At 50.0% G+C, this 14,724-nt stretch overlaps 1 protein-coding gene across 1 annotated transcript in view; it reads left to right on the top strand.

The window, feature by feature from the left end:
- The first annotated feature begins 782 nt into the window (after window positions 1-782).
- LOC115092699 (nucleoplasmin-like) overlaps window positions 783-14,724 on the top strand; it is a 29,879-nt gene continuing 15,937 nt past the window's right edge. Inside the window, exon 1 of the mRNA XM_029603900.1 lies at window positions 783-1,141. Coding sequence (XP_029459760.1) covers window positions 976-1,141 — 166 coding nt within the window. The 5' untranslated portion in view covers window positions 783-975. The remainder of the gene's footprint in view (window positions 1,142-14,724) is intronic.

The raw sequence follows: 14,724 nt of genomic DNA, 5'->3' as shown, positions 1-14,724 counted from the left end.
TTACCCTTATCCTCAATTCGACCCTGTATGGGCTCACCTTCTAGGTTTGGACCTTGCATGACTGCCCTGTCTGTACCCTTCTGCCTCGTTGACCAGAGGAGAGAGAAAGGATTGAAGAGGAATTGAATAATTCAGTTCTCAGCCAGATGCAAACTGCAAATGTGTGGGAATAAAGGAGACTTTAGCTTTGTGCTATTCAATAACTACATGTGAGGAAATGTTTCTTCACTGTTTTATGTATATGCAAAGAGAGAAAGAGAGAGTGTGTATACAGGAGCCCTGGACTTAATGCAATTTGGAGTTGTGTCTGTGTGTGTGTGTGTAAAGGATACCTGCATATCCCTCAGAAAAACTCAGTCATAGAAGTGGAAGGTTTTCCAATGAGAGCCAAAGGAATGCCACACAAAGTCAATAATCTACAAAAGAACAACCCATAAGTCTTGCAAATGTAAAAACTGGAGCCTCGTCACACCGCAGCCTATCCTGTTTTTTTGTTGGTTTTTTTTTTCATGCTTTGCTATCCCAGCATGTTCTTGTTTTAAAGTCTCTCCACAGCGTTATAGCAGTCCACGGAAACCAACAGGCTGCTTTTCAGTGTGTGACCTCCCTCACTGAAGTGCATGGAAAACTTTTCCATCTGTCCCCCCTGTCATCAAAAGGTCATCACTGTCCAAGACTGGGTTTATGACAGTCAGTCAGCACATGCTTACTGCAATCCGAGAGCCCTGACATCACAGTGCTCCAATTATACCCCATCCAGAGCTGGGTCTGGCTGGAAACCATCAATACAAGGGGCTAGTGGAAACTCACTCTGAGATATCTGCAGAGATGAGGGAGAAATGCCAACAGAACCCATTTATTCCAGTTTGTGGTTACTGGGGACTGACGTGAGATGGGTCAAAGGAGAGATGCCATTCACTATTAGGTCTACTGGGACCTCAGACTTTTGGGAGAAGAACTGAGAGATGTTTAAGCATGGAAGAGCAGAGGGAAAAGAAGAAGTTATTGGGTCATTTCCATTCCATCCTTTGCTATCTTTCTTTCCCTTCTTGGCTTTGCACGGAACCAACTTCCAGCCTAGCTCAGGCAGTGGCCACAAAAGAAGACCTTTGTCTGCCCATGAGTCCACCTGAAAGACCAGGTAAGCATTGTTAAAGTGTAAGGAGGCAGGTGGTACTGTGATAGAATTACTTCCAGCTCGACCACGAAGGTCCCTGCCTTCTTGTGGGATTATTTTCATGGCTTGGGGTTGCCAAATTAGTGGCTACAGCTCATCCCATGGAAATTCCCTTTCTCCCACTTACCCACCTCCCCTCCCCCCCCTCCACACACACACACACCCACACACACCCACACACACTCACACCCACACACACCCACACCCACACATGAACACCCTTTGCCACCAGAGGTTCAGTGGCGTTTTCACATGGCATGTTGTATTCCCTGTGTTTAGTATTAAAGAGCACAGTAAGGCTTATTCTGTGCTACCTTCCATGCACTTCCTTTGCACAGGTGAAATGTCAAGTGCAGGTGAACATCATTCATGCCTTTAATCTTCTGAAAAATTTGCTATGGAGAACTAATGCTTGCCTTGGTGTCTGTATCCCATAGCTTTCCTCTGCCCTCAGGTCTCCAGAAAGCCAAGATTTCCCCAGCTCACTTCCCCCTTGATTTTCAGCAATGTCGAGTATTTAGTATGCAAGTGAGCACACAGCTCCTATGATCCTGGCTCACAGGGTGAGGTCAAAAATGAGAAATCGAGAGCCAAGACAGGACTGACTGGGATTTAGCAAACTAGGATACAGTGAGTTGAATTTGATCCAGGCATATCAAACTATATACAACTGCTTTAAATCCAAATAATCCAAGCCACTCTACACCTCTCTTGCTGTTGAATCTAATCTCAATTTGATCCCCCTCGCTTTATAATCCTATAGACAGACAGGAGTAAAAATATATTGTCATTTTCACCACTTGGCATAAAGTGCTGCATCCCTGCTCCTTATTTCTTTTTGTTTGTCACTTTTAAATCTTGACCCCTTGAAGAAGGGTTGCCACCTCCTCCCGGATAGATCGCATTGCCTCTGTATTGCTCCATGGCGTAATTGCGCCTTGAGTACTGTGTGCAGTTCTGGTTGCCCGGTCTCAAGAAAGCAGACATAGAAAAGGTACAGAGAAGGGCAAGCAAAATGATAAAGGGGATGGGACGGCTCCCGCAGGTGAAAGGTTAGGACTCATCGGTAGGGATGAGCTTCCCTTTCCTTTTGATTTGAAGATGAAATAAAAAAAAAAAAATTGTTTTCATTTTTGAATGCCCACTGCTACTGCCACCAAAGCCCCCACATTGCCCCCATCCCAGACTCTACCAGAATCTCCCCCCCAACTACTAGCTGTATCCATGGGTCCAAGGGACAGGAGTGACCCTGAGTTGCTCCTGCCCCTCCGGCTCTCCATTTCAGAATGGTGCTGGTAGGCCCTGAGGCCGGCGCTGTTTGTTGTATGGAGGGTTAGTCTCTCCCTCCCTAGAGAGGCACCGCTGTACAACAAAACAGTGCCGGCCTCAGAGCTCGCAGGCGCAGGAGCAAATGCGCATCATGCCTGCCCCTTAGACCCATGGAGGGGTAAGAAACTGGGAGTAATACAGAGGGGGCCCCTATGGGAAGGAGTTTGGGGGAGGGGTGGTGGCGGTGGTGGCAGCAACAGGGCAGGGTGGATGTAACATTTTTTTCTTGTACGTTTCTTGTACTTGTTAACTTGATTTGTTATAAACAGATGCAAAACCAAAAAAGGAAAAGAAAATGTAAAAGAAACCAAAATGAAAAACTGTTCAGCGCACACTCCTGCTCTTCAGCTTGAAGAGACGACCGAGAGGGGATAGGATAGAGGTTTATAAAAAATCGTGAATGGGGTAGAACAGGGAAATAGGGATCGGTTATTTACCCTTTCAAATAGTACTGGGACTAGGGGACACCCTATAAAAGTAACAGGTAGCAGATGTACAAAAACTGGAGAAAGTATTTTTTTTTCATTCAAGGCACAATTAAGCTGTGAAAGTTGTTGCCAGGAGATGTGATCAAGGCATCTGGTTTAGCTGGATTTAAAAGGGGCTGGACAGGTTTCTGGAGAAAAAGACCATAAACAATTACCAGCCAGGTGGACTTGGGGAAATCCACTACTTAACGCTTGGAGTGAGCAACAAGTAATTGGATCTGCAAGGCATTTCCTAAGTATTGGGACTGGCCTCTGTCAGAGATAGGATGCTGGGCTCCATGGATGTTTGGTCTGACCCAGCAGGGCACATCTTATGTTTTTACCCAAATGGGCTGATCTAGTTCTGGGGTTTTTTTTGGTCTATTACATGCATGGGTTTGCAGTTCTGATTTTCTTAGGGAACTACAAATCCATGCATGCAATAATGGAAGACCAGGACAGGATCAGCCTGTGTGGTTGACCTGAGCTGAGGTCACCACCCTAACTTGAAGCGCACCCTATCACTTGATCGTATCATTTCACTACCACATTTTTGGATTAGTGTGTATACATGGCATGCAGGGGAGGGAGAGAGAGGAGAGAGTATTCAGAAAAGTACGGTGGGGAGGGGGGCGTGGGGACAATAACATTTACCCAAAACCTTGTCAGGAGAACACATTTCTACAGGAGTAAGGGCACCTTTGCTGATACAAACAAACTTTATGTTGTTTTTCCCCTTGAACAAGGCATCAGTACTTTCAAGGTGGAATTAACAGCTGGAGCAGGGCCCCCATCTCCTGGTATTCTGCAGAACTGCAGCATTGCCATGCATGGCAACCAGCAGCCCAGTCCTTAGGTCTCCACCATAACAGCAGCTGGTCCTATATATGTATATGAACAAGGAGCTGGCTTTAGCCTATGCTTCTCATAGGCCCTTGTGCAGCAGAATGAGAGAGCAACTTAAACTGTCAATCAACTCAGGTCATTATTGTAAGTCCCAGAAACTAAATGGGAATTTGTTAGAAACTTGCAAAATGTGACCTACCCTTTCCATGGGCTAACCCGGAGGCATGGGGTGAAGTGTCCAGCAATGGGAGGAATGGGAGGGGGAAACTCTTGAGGACCACATTATGGCACTGGCCAATACAGTGGGTCCTGCAGTCATTGTGGCGGCTGGCAGGATGTATGGAAAAATAGTATTTTAATTCCGTACGCTGGCTGCCACACATACAGCAATTGTAAAGGGCATAGTGGTGGAGGGGTCTTCATACCACTTGAGCTTCTGGAGGTCCCTGGAAACAAAGAGGTCCTATCAGATCTGCCACCCTATATACCTGAGGAAGAAATGATGGGTCACCTGCACACCCTGGGGGAGGTTCGCTTTCCCATCACTGTGATACCTTGGGAGGCAGGCTCAGGATCATACACCACGTCCTGTCCTATAGACCAGTGGTTCTCAACCTTTTTTTGGCCGGAACACACCTGACAGATGGTTCTCACATGTGTGACACACTGAACATGTGACCAGCACGGGGCTAAATGTAAACATGCACTCTGCATCCACAGGAATCCCCATAACCCCCAGCAGTGAGTGCAGAGCAGATCTAGGGCATTACCCTGTACAACTCGCCATACAAAAAAGATATTCTGGTTCTGATGACATCCCAGGCAAAATAGCCTTCCTTATGAAAAGACAGTCATTTACCACTAATGCATATCCTATTGAGAAAACTCAATAAATAAGACTGATACAATGCCTACATGCTAGTAAAATACCTCACCTCGGTCACACACCCAGAACTGACCTTCACCAAGTACAGAAAACCCACAAATTATAAATATGGAGACAGAAACTGGAATGGAAAACCATAAAAGCCACTCTACATGCAGTGCAAACCTGGAGAAATGGAAAGAGAAATACAGCACCTAACACAGACCCAGGATCTGCAATAATGCACACAAACTAACCCGCACAAAGTTACACCTGTATTACAGAACACACAATCAGTAACAACCCTATCTAAGAAATACAACTATTAAACCAGGCCCTAAACACTAATACATTTCCTATTGGGAAAACAGAATAAGCCAAGCTGCTATAGAGCCCCACACAGTAATAATTGTAAACTTATACTAAAAATGTTACAAAACAGCTGCTGAACAGAATAATATCCAACAATTAAAAACTCATAAAAATTATTAAAACATGTCCAAATATCAATAAAATATTTCAAAACAGCAGACATCACATAATACCCCATAATTAAAATGGCAGTCAAACAAGAAAAATAAATTTAAAAAGCCACCTTTACTTACCCTCTCCAGCAACTCTCCTACTCCTTTCCCTTCCAGGCCAATAGCACTCACCAGAAGCAGCAAGGGCTGCTGAAGCTCTGTCCTCACAGTCCTCTTCCTTAGCGCCCACAACCAGTCACTCACCCCCCCCCCCCCCCCCCAATAAGACCCCACGACCAGTCTCGGTCTCTCTCACACCAGTCATCTTCCTGACCAGTCTCTCTCTCAATCACACTCATGCTCTCTTATATACAAGCTCTCAATCACACACAAATGCTCTTGCGCCCATTCACACCAGCTCTCACCCAGGCACCGATCCACACTCACAAGCTCTCACCTAGGCTTCCATTCACACCCACACACACAAGCTCTCACCCATGCATCCATTCACACCCACACACACAAGCTCTCACCCATGCATCCATTCACACAAGCTCTCACCCAGGCTTCCATTCACACCCTCAGACACAAGCTCTCACCCATGCATCCATTCACACCCACAGACACAAGCTTTCACCCAGGCACTCATCCACATACAGACACACAAGCCCTAACCCAGGCACTCATTCACACAGACACACCAGCTCTCACCAAAAACTTCTTCTTCCTTCACTGCAGGAATGGGCTCCAGTTCCGACTCAGCTTTACTCCGGCGGGCCTTCTTTTTTCGCCACCACGGGAGTGGGCTCCCATGGTGGCCTCGGTAGGTGGTCGGATTTTCTCTTCACTGCCACGGGGATGGGCTCCAGTGGCGGCCTTGCTTGGTTGGGGGCGGGTTTTCCTCTTCACCGCCATGGGAATGGGCACTCGTGGTGGCCTTGCTTCGTCGGAGTTCAACACTGTTATTCCTCCCACCCCACCCCCGGCCTATGCTATGTCCCTTCTTCCTGCCTCACCGGCCAATGAAAGGCTTCCTTCCTTCTTCCTACTCCCATTGGCAGGTAGAAGGGAGGAGGCTTCCGATTGGCCTGTGTGGGGGCAGGCAAAATGAAAGAGGGTTCTCACTGGGCAGTGGGGGTAGGAAGAATGGAGGCTTCCAACTGGCCTGCGAGGGCTGGAAAAAGGGAGAAGGAAAGTACAACGGGGCAGTAGGACACCGAGAGACGCAACACACCTGCCGGTGTTTGGCAACAAATCGGTTGAGAAGCGCTGCTATAGACTACAAGTGACCATCAAGCTGCCTCAGGGAAGGGAGGAGGTGGAGGGCTCTTTTATTATCCCACATGAGGGGGCCCTACACACTACTACAGCACTTAGGAGGTGAGGTGTTTCCAGTGCCGGGAGATGGGATATATCTGCAAAGAATGACCCAAGACAAAGAAAGCCAATAAATCTGCCACCCCCAATCTGCCTTCTCTGCTGCCCCCTCATCTGCAGCGGCTACTAACATCTTGGCAGCCCTACACCCCAAATTCCACCTGTACTTCTTGGGGCCAAGGTCCAAGCATCCCTACCACCTCTGCTAGGACTCACCCAATTGACACCAATTGACTCGGGCCTCCCCCTCCACCGTCAAAATTGCAGATACCCATTACCCCAACATAACTGCCAGTGCCAAGGAACATCAGACCTCGAAAAAAGCAGCCTCTAATTGCATCTCAGAGGTCCCCAGGAACAACATTGCCAGAACCCCTATTGCCAAATCTGGCAATGAAGTAAAACCATTCTCTGGCGTGACAAAGAAAGCCACAAAAAAAACAAACAAACCCAGAGCTTGCCAGAGTGTCGATGAGGATGCAGTCTCTCCTCTCACCATCCCAAAGAGACCTGCCCCTCACCGCAGTACTGTTGAGGCAGCTACCCCTGCAAATAATACCTTGCAGGGGACTGCCTCAGATGAGAATGAGGCAACCACTAGGGATGTGAATCGTTTTAGGACGATTAAAATTATCGTCCGATAATTTTAATATCGTCTTAAACCGTTATGGAACACAATACAATAGAGATTCTAACGATTTATCGTTATAAATCGTTAGAATCGTGAGCCGGCACACTAAAACCCCCTAAAACCCACCCCCGACCCTTTAAATTAAATCCCCCACCCTCCCGAACCCCCCCCAAATGAGTTAAATAACCTGCGGGTCCAGCGGCGGTCCGGAACGGCAGCGGTCCGGAACGGGCTCCTGCTCCTGAATCTTGTTGTCTTCAGCCGGCGCCATTTTCCAAAATGGCGCCGAAAAATGGCGGCGGCCATAGACGAACACGATTGGACGGCAGGAGGTCCTTCCGGACCCCCGCTGGACTTTTGGCAAGTCTCGTGGGGGTCAGGAGGCCCCCCACAAGCTGGCCAAAAGTTCCTGGAGGTCCAGCGGGGGTCAGGGAGCGATTTCCCGCCGCGAATCGTTTTCGTACGGAAAATGGCGCCGGCAGGAGATCGACTGCAGGAGGTCGTTCAGCGAGGCGCCGGAACCCTCGCTGAACGACCTCCTGCAGTCGATCTCCTGCCGGCGCCATTTTCCGTACGAAAACGATTCGCGGCTGTAGTTAGCGGGATCTGTGGTGGGAAGGTTGGGTTTTTTGAGGAGCGGTTTGAGTATTGCCAACTTGAGTTGGTTGGGAACTTGGCCTTGGGCGAGTGAACGGTTAATGATATCTGCCATTGGCTTGGCTATGGTGTCAGGGATGGAACTCAGCAGGTTTGATGGGATATGATCTAGAGGGTGAGAAGATGGTTTTAGCTTCTTAAGGATGTTTGCTATTTCTAAGGTGGATGTGGGTTCCAGAGATTCGAGTTCTGCTGTATGTGTGTTGGGTTGAAGAACGGGTGCTATATATGTTTGCGAATTGTGGTTGCTTGTGAGGCTTGTGTGTGGAGATGTCCCTTTGAGAGGGGCTACGAGTGTGGTGATTTTGTTGTCAAAGAAGTTGGCTAGTTCATTGGCTTTTTTGAGAGCTTGGTCATCAGGGATGCTCGGTCCAGGAGGTTTAGTAAGGGCTGAGACATAGGCGAAGAGGGCTCTTGAGTCGAATGAGAAGTGGTGAATTTTTTTGGAGAAGAATTCTTTCTTGGTTTTGTTGATTTCGTTTCTGTATGTGTTAAGGCATGATTTGTAGTTGAGGAGTGTTGTTGTAGTTGGGTTTTTTCGCCATTGGTTTTCCTTGCATCTAAGCTCCTGTTTGCGAGACTTCAGCTCTGTGGTGAACCAGGGTTTTCTGTTGTCTTTGTCCGGGTTGATGGATTTTGTTTTTATGGGACACACTTGATCGGCGACCTTGTTAGAGATGTTGATCCATGAGGATGTTGCTGAGTTGGTGTCCGTAAGGTCCAGGTTCCTTAGTTCCTTAGTCAGGTGTTTGCTGAGAAGATCTCCTGAGCATTGTTTTCTAACCGAAATGGTGATAGATTGATTTGTTTGGTGAGGCGGCTCATAGATCTCTATCATAGAAGAGATGATTCTGTGGTCGGACCAAGGTACCGCAGTGCAGGTAGGGGTGGAGTGAGATGACAAACCTTCGTTTATAAAGATAAGGTCTAAAGTATGACCCGCTTTGTGGGTGGGTTCTTTTACAATTTGTCTGAAGCCCATATGGTTGAGGGAGGAGAGAAGAGTATTGCAGTTGGGGGAAAGAGGTTGGACATCTACATGGAGGTTGAAGTCTCCCATCAGGATGGCTGGTTTTCCAGAGTTTAGGTGTTTTGCTGTTAGTTCTATGATAGGGGAGGGGTCTGATTCAAGAAGTCCGGGGGGAGCGTAGATTAGTGCAATGATCAAATGTTTAGAGTTGAAAAGTGCGAATTCAATATTTGCTATGGAGTTGGATGTCTGCAGTGTCAGACCTAGCAATTTCTTGGCTGCTAGAAGAAGGCCTCCTCCTCGTTTTTTATGTCTGGGTATGGACAGTATGTCGTAAGTCTGGATAGGCAGCTGGTTAATTAGGGCTATGTCGGTGGGTTTTAACCATGTTTCTGTGATGGCACAGATATCAGGTTTTGAGTCAGATAGGAAGTCATTGAGTAAGGTAGTTTTCTTAGATATGGATTGAGCGTTGAACAGTGTGATTGAGAAAAGCGCCAGGCCTAGACATTGGGTTATGGGTGTCAGCATGATGGGCCTGATTCTCTGTTGTCGGTTATGGTGGGGTGTGGGGAGCTTAGGTGCTCTCCACCTTTGGTTGTGAATGATGGGGATATTAAGTGGGAGCATTGTGGTGGAAGGATTAGCGGGCGTGTAGTCAGTGGACAGGGGGGCCCTCAAGGCTAGAAGTATCAGGATGAGGGTGGAAGTCTCTGCGAGGATCTGCGGCAGCTCACGTCAGGCAGCAAGAGGGATGAATCCGTTGATAGGGCGAGGTCTTCTCAGGCTGAGGAGGCTGTGTTGGTCTTACCTTGTGGGCCGGCTGGGAAAGGGACCTGGCTTCTGGGCTGCTCTACTGGGCTGCACGAAGGGGCGCACAAAGGGGCTAGCCCCTTTGTCGTGCTCCTTCGGCGTGCTCCTTCGGCGTGCGACGCCTAGACGCTGCGGTGTATTTAAAGGGCTCCTGGCCCTGCTGTTATTGGCGGGTGGTTTCTCTATTTTTATTGGCTGCTTCCAGCCCGGAGGAGGGCTGAGGGCGGCGCCTTGGGTCACGGCTAGGTGCCTCGTGGTCGGCGCGGAGGGCTGCCGGGGGGAAGGGTGCGATCAAGGCCTTACCCCGGTGGGTCTCGGCGCCGGCTGCGCAGGCCTCGCACGGTCGGTCCCTCTGGAGCAGTTCGGTCCCGCTGGAGCAGGTAAGCAGAAGGGACTGTTTTCTCGTCGCTGCGGTGGATTTAAAGGGCTCCTGGCCCTGCTGTTATTGGCGGGTGGTTTCTCTATTTTTATTGGCTGCTTCCAGCCCGGAGGAGGGCTGAGGGCGGCGCCTTGGGTCACGGCTAGGTGCCTCGTGGTCGGCGCGGAGGGCTGCCGGGGGGAAGGGTGCGATCAAGGCCTTACCCCGGTGGGTCTCGGCGCCGGCTGCGCAGGCCTCGCACGGTCGGTCCCTCTGGAGCAGTTCGGTCCCGCTGGAGCAGGTAAGCAGAAGGGACTGTTTTCTCGTCGCTGCGGTGGATTTAAAGGGCTCCTGGCCCTGCTGTTATTGGCGGGTGGTTTCTCTATTTTTATTGGCTGCTTCCAGCCCGGAGGAGGGCTGAGGGCGGCGCCTTGGGTCACGGCTAGGTGCCTCGTGGTCGGCGCGGAGGGCTGCCGGGGGGAAGGGTGCGATCAAGGCCTTACCCCGGTGGGTCTCGGCGCCGGCTGCGCAGGCCTCGCACGGTCGGTCCCTCTGGAGCAGTTCGGTCCCGCTGGAGCAGGTAAGCAGAAGGGACTGTTTTCTCGTCGCCGCGGTGGATTTAAAGGGCTCCTGGCCCTGCTGTTATTGGCGGGTGGTTTCTCTATTTTTATTGGCTGCTTCCAGCCCGGAGGAGGGCTGAGGGCGGCGCCTTGGGTCACGGCTAGGTGCCTCGTGGTCGGCGCGGAGGGCTGCCGGGGGGAAGGGTGCGATCAAGGCCTTACCCCGGTGGGTCTCGGCGCCGGCTGCGCAGGCCTCGCACGGTCGGTCCCTCTGGAGCAGTTCGGTCCCGCTGGAGCAGGTAAGCAGAAGGGACTGTTTTCTCGTCGCCGCGGTGGATTTAAAGGGCTCCTGGCCCTGCTGTTATTGGCGGGTGGTTTCTCTATTTTTATTGGCTGCTTCCAGCCCGGAGGAGGGCTGAGGGCGGCGCCTTGGGTCACGGCTAGGTGCCTCGTGGTCGGCGCGGAGGGCTGACGGGGGGAAGGGTGCGATCAAGGCCTTATCCCGGTGGGTCTCGGCGCCGGCTGCGCAGGCCTCGCACGGTCGGTCCCTCTGGAGCAGTTCGGTCCTGCTGGAGCAGGTAAGCACTACCTACTATCTGTAGTGCAGAGCCTGCAGACTCTGAAGCTCCCATCATCCCGAAGTAGGAAATCCTTCAATTTCTGGAGGGGACCCTGAATCTCAGAAAGAAGGCGCGCTTGGCATTGGAGAAGTGGCCAGTTGCAGAGTTGTTGCAGTGATCAGTCTGGGGAATTCTCCAAGCCAACCATTAGGCAAGACTGTATGGGACAGCTGAACATGTCCGCCTCCATAACTTCTACAACAGCCTCAAGCACTTCAAGTAAGGACTTGAGAATAACATCAACAGAGGATGGCTTTTAGTGTAGGCACATTCAATGTCAACAGCTTTAGGGTGGGGCTTTAGAGACCTCAGGTACTCAGCTTCCTGCGAGGGGAGAAGTACACCATGAGTTTCCTCCAAGAGACCCATACCATTCCGGTAGATGAGGCCAACTGGCTGCTGGAGTGGCACAGAAGTGTCTTCTTTAATGACCTCACTGCTACATCTTGTAGGATGGTGACACTGTTTGCAGAGACCTTTCAGCATGAAGTGCTTTATGTGAAGGCCGCCAAGCCAGGAAGACTGCTGCATGTCAGGGTCTGGCTCAAGTGCGGAATTGATAATTGCCTTAATGTGTACACTCTAAGCGCAGGGCCCAGTAGGCAGCAGTTCTTCAGCCAGATGTTAACATATCTTGACAACTTGGAGGTCGATGAAGCTATGGTGCTCGGGGGTGATTTTAACTGCATCCTCGAGGCTCTGGACAGGAACAGCCAGAAGCCACACCAGGGCTCGTCAGCTGTCCTGAGGGAAGTAGTCTGTCACTTCTTCCTGGTTGACATCTGGCGAGAACACCACCTCGACTCCTTTTACACCTTCACCTTTGTCAGGGTGAGAGAAGGGGATGGGGTCTCAATCCCGAATCGACAAGCTCTATATATCTAGCCACCTGATGTCACAAGCCCAGTCCAGTGCCATTAAACTGGCACCATTCACGGATCACAATGCGGTGATTGTGAGGGTAGAATTGGAGTCGGTGTAGCCCCGGGCAGCCTATTGGTATTTTAACAACTCCTTTCTGGAGGACATGGGCTTTGTGACATCGGTTTGGGAATTTTGGAATGACTGGCATGGCTACGAGGCAGACTTCTCCTCACTGAGTCAGGGGTGGGATGTGGGGAAGGTCCATTTCAAGATCCTCTGTCAGGAGTATGCCAGGGCCGCCAGCAGGAGGTGCGATGCTGGGATCAAGCAGCTAGAGGGGGAAGTGCTCGATCTTGAGAAGCGCTTGCCTGCGCTTGGGGACCAAGGTCTGTAGAGCCTGTAGATTGAGAAGAAGTGCACCCTCCGGGAAATAGTTGAGCATCAGAACTAGGGGTCTTACTTCAGATCACACATCCAAATCCTTTGGGAGATGGATCATGGCTCACACTTCTTCTACAGGTTGAAGAAGAGAAGGGGGACCAAGAAGCAAATAGCATGCCTGCTGTCTACAGATGGGTCTCTCCTTAATGATCCAGAGAGTATTTGATCCAGAGCTAGAGAATTCTACTTCACGCTCTTCTCTCTGGATCACACAGACCTGGACACTTGCAGGGTTTTATGGGAGGGGCTTCCCACAATCAGTCAGGGTGACAGGGAGTGGTTGGATGCACATCTTGGTCTTGCCGAGCTCTCTGAAGCCCTAGGTCTGATGCCCTACAATAAGACTCCGGGCATTGACAGGCTGACCGAGGAGTTCTATCGTCACTTCTGGAGTGAGCTAGGGCCTGACCTCTTGAGGGTCCTAGATGAAGCCTTTGAGACCGAGCGGTTACTGCTGTCATACTGCCACGCAGTGTTAATACTGATACCTAAGAAGGGGGACCTGCGTGACATGAAGAACTGGCGCCCAGTCTCGCTGCTCAGCACAGACTATAAAATCATAGCCAAAGCCATCTCGCTGCATCTTAAGTCTGTACTAGCCAACGTGATTCACCCCGACCAGTCCTACCCATATTTGATAACATCCATTTGGTCCGGGATCTGGTCCATCTTTCTCGCAGGACTGGTCTGCCGATTGCCCTTCTCGCTCTAGACCAAGAGAAGGCATTCGATAGAGTGGATAAGAACAAAAGAACATTAGAACTTAAGAACATACATACTGGGTCAGGCCAAGGGTCCATCAAGCCCAGCATCCTGTTTCCAATCCAGGCTACAAGTACCTGACAAGTTCCCAAAAATTAAGTATATCCCATGCTACTTATGCTAGTAATAGTAGTGGCTATTTTCTAAGTCAAGTTGATTAATAGCAGGTAATGGACTTCTCCTCCAAGAACTTATCCAAACCTTTTTTAAACCCCGCTACTATAAATGCTCTAACCACATCCCCTGGCAACAAATTCCAGAGTTTAATTGTGCGTTGAGTGAAAAAGAACTTTCTCTGATTAGTTTTAAATGTGCTAGATGCTAACTTCATGGAGTGCCCCCTAGTCTTTCTATTATCTGAAAGAGTAAATAACCAATTCACATTTACCCATTCTAGACCTCTCATGATTTTAAAGACCTCTATCATATCCCCCCTCAGCCATCTCTTCTTCAAGCTGAACAGCCCTAACCTCTTTAGTCTTTCCTCTTAGGGGAGCAGTTCCATCCCCCGACGAGTACTTCAAGGGCGCCCCTTGTCGGGGCAACTGTATGCATTGGCCATTGAGCCTTTTCTGCATCTCCTATGCAGGAGGCTCACTGAGCTGGTGCTGCAGGAACCTGAAATGCGGGTGACTCTTTCAGCATATGTCAATGACGTATTCCTCATGACCTGAGACCCGGTTGATCTAAGGAGGATGCAGGAGTGACAGCAGATGTACTCTGCCGTGTCCTCGGCGAGGATCAACTGGGCTAAATGTTCTGGGCTTTTAGTAGGAGACATGTGAATATGCTTCCTGAAGCTTTTTGTCATCTAGCTTGGAGCGGGGAGACATTTCAATACCTAGGAGTCCACCTGGCGACTGTGGAGTCCACAGCCCCTGTCAACTGATGTGAGCTGGAAGACAAATTAGGCGCTCGCCAGAGGTCATGGACAGGTCTGCTCAAGTTGCTATCCCTCAGGGGAAGGACCTTGGTGATCAACCAACCTAGTGGCAAGCATGCTCTGGCATTGGTTGATTGTCCTGAGTCTGATCCTGGAATTCTTGGCCCGTCCTCAAAGGAGATTGCTAGATTTCTTCTGGGCCCGGAGGCACTGGGTCTCTGCTGGTGTTCTGAGTCTCCCATTGAGAAAGGGCAGGCAGAATCTGGTATGTATCCAAAGCCAGGTACGAACTTTCCGCCTCCAGACCCTGCAGAGGCTCCTTTATGTAGACCACCTCCTCAGTGGCGCATGCTGGCCTGCTACTATCTTTGCCAGTTGTGCAACCTACAATATGACTGGCAGCTTTTTTGTACTCGTCTGAGAGGTTACAGCAAAAACCTCTTGAGGCTGCCAGTCTTTCATCAAGATCTGATTAAAGCCAGGAACTTGATCTGCATGACCAGAGAAGCCCTGGCGGCTGTGAGCGTGGAGTTTCTGGCCAAGCCTCTACTCTTCAAGCCATGCCTGTGTGCGAGAATGCTTGAGTCCCCATGATTCGCCATCAGCTAATGCTGGCCGGGATCACAAAGGTCAGGGGATC

Source organism: Rhinatrema bivittatum, chromosome 5 (genome assembly GCF_901001135.1).
Source record: "Rhinatrema bivittatum chromosome 5, aRhiBiv1.1, whole genome shotgun sequence".
NCBI classification, from domain to species: Eukaryota; Metazoa; Chordata; class Amphibia; order Gymnophiona; family Rhinatrematidae; genus Rhinatrema; species Rhinatrema bivittatum.
This window is presented reverse-complemented; position numbering and strand designations above follow the sequence as displayed.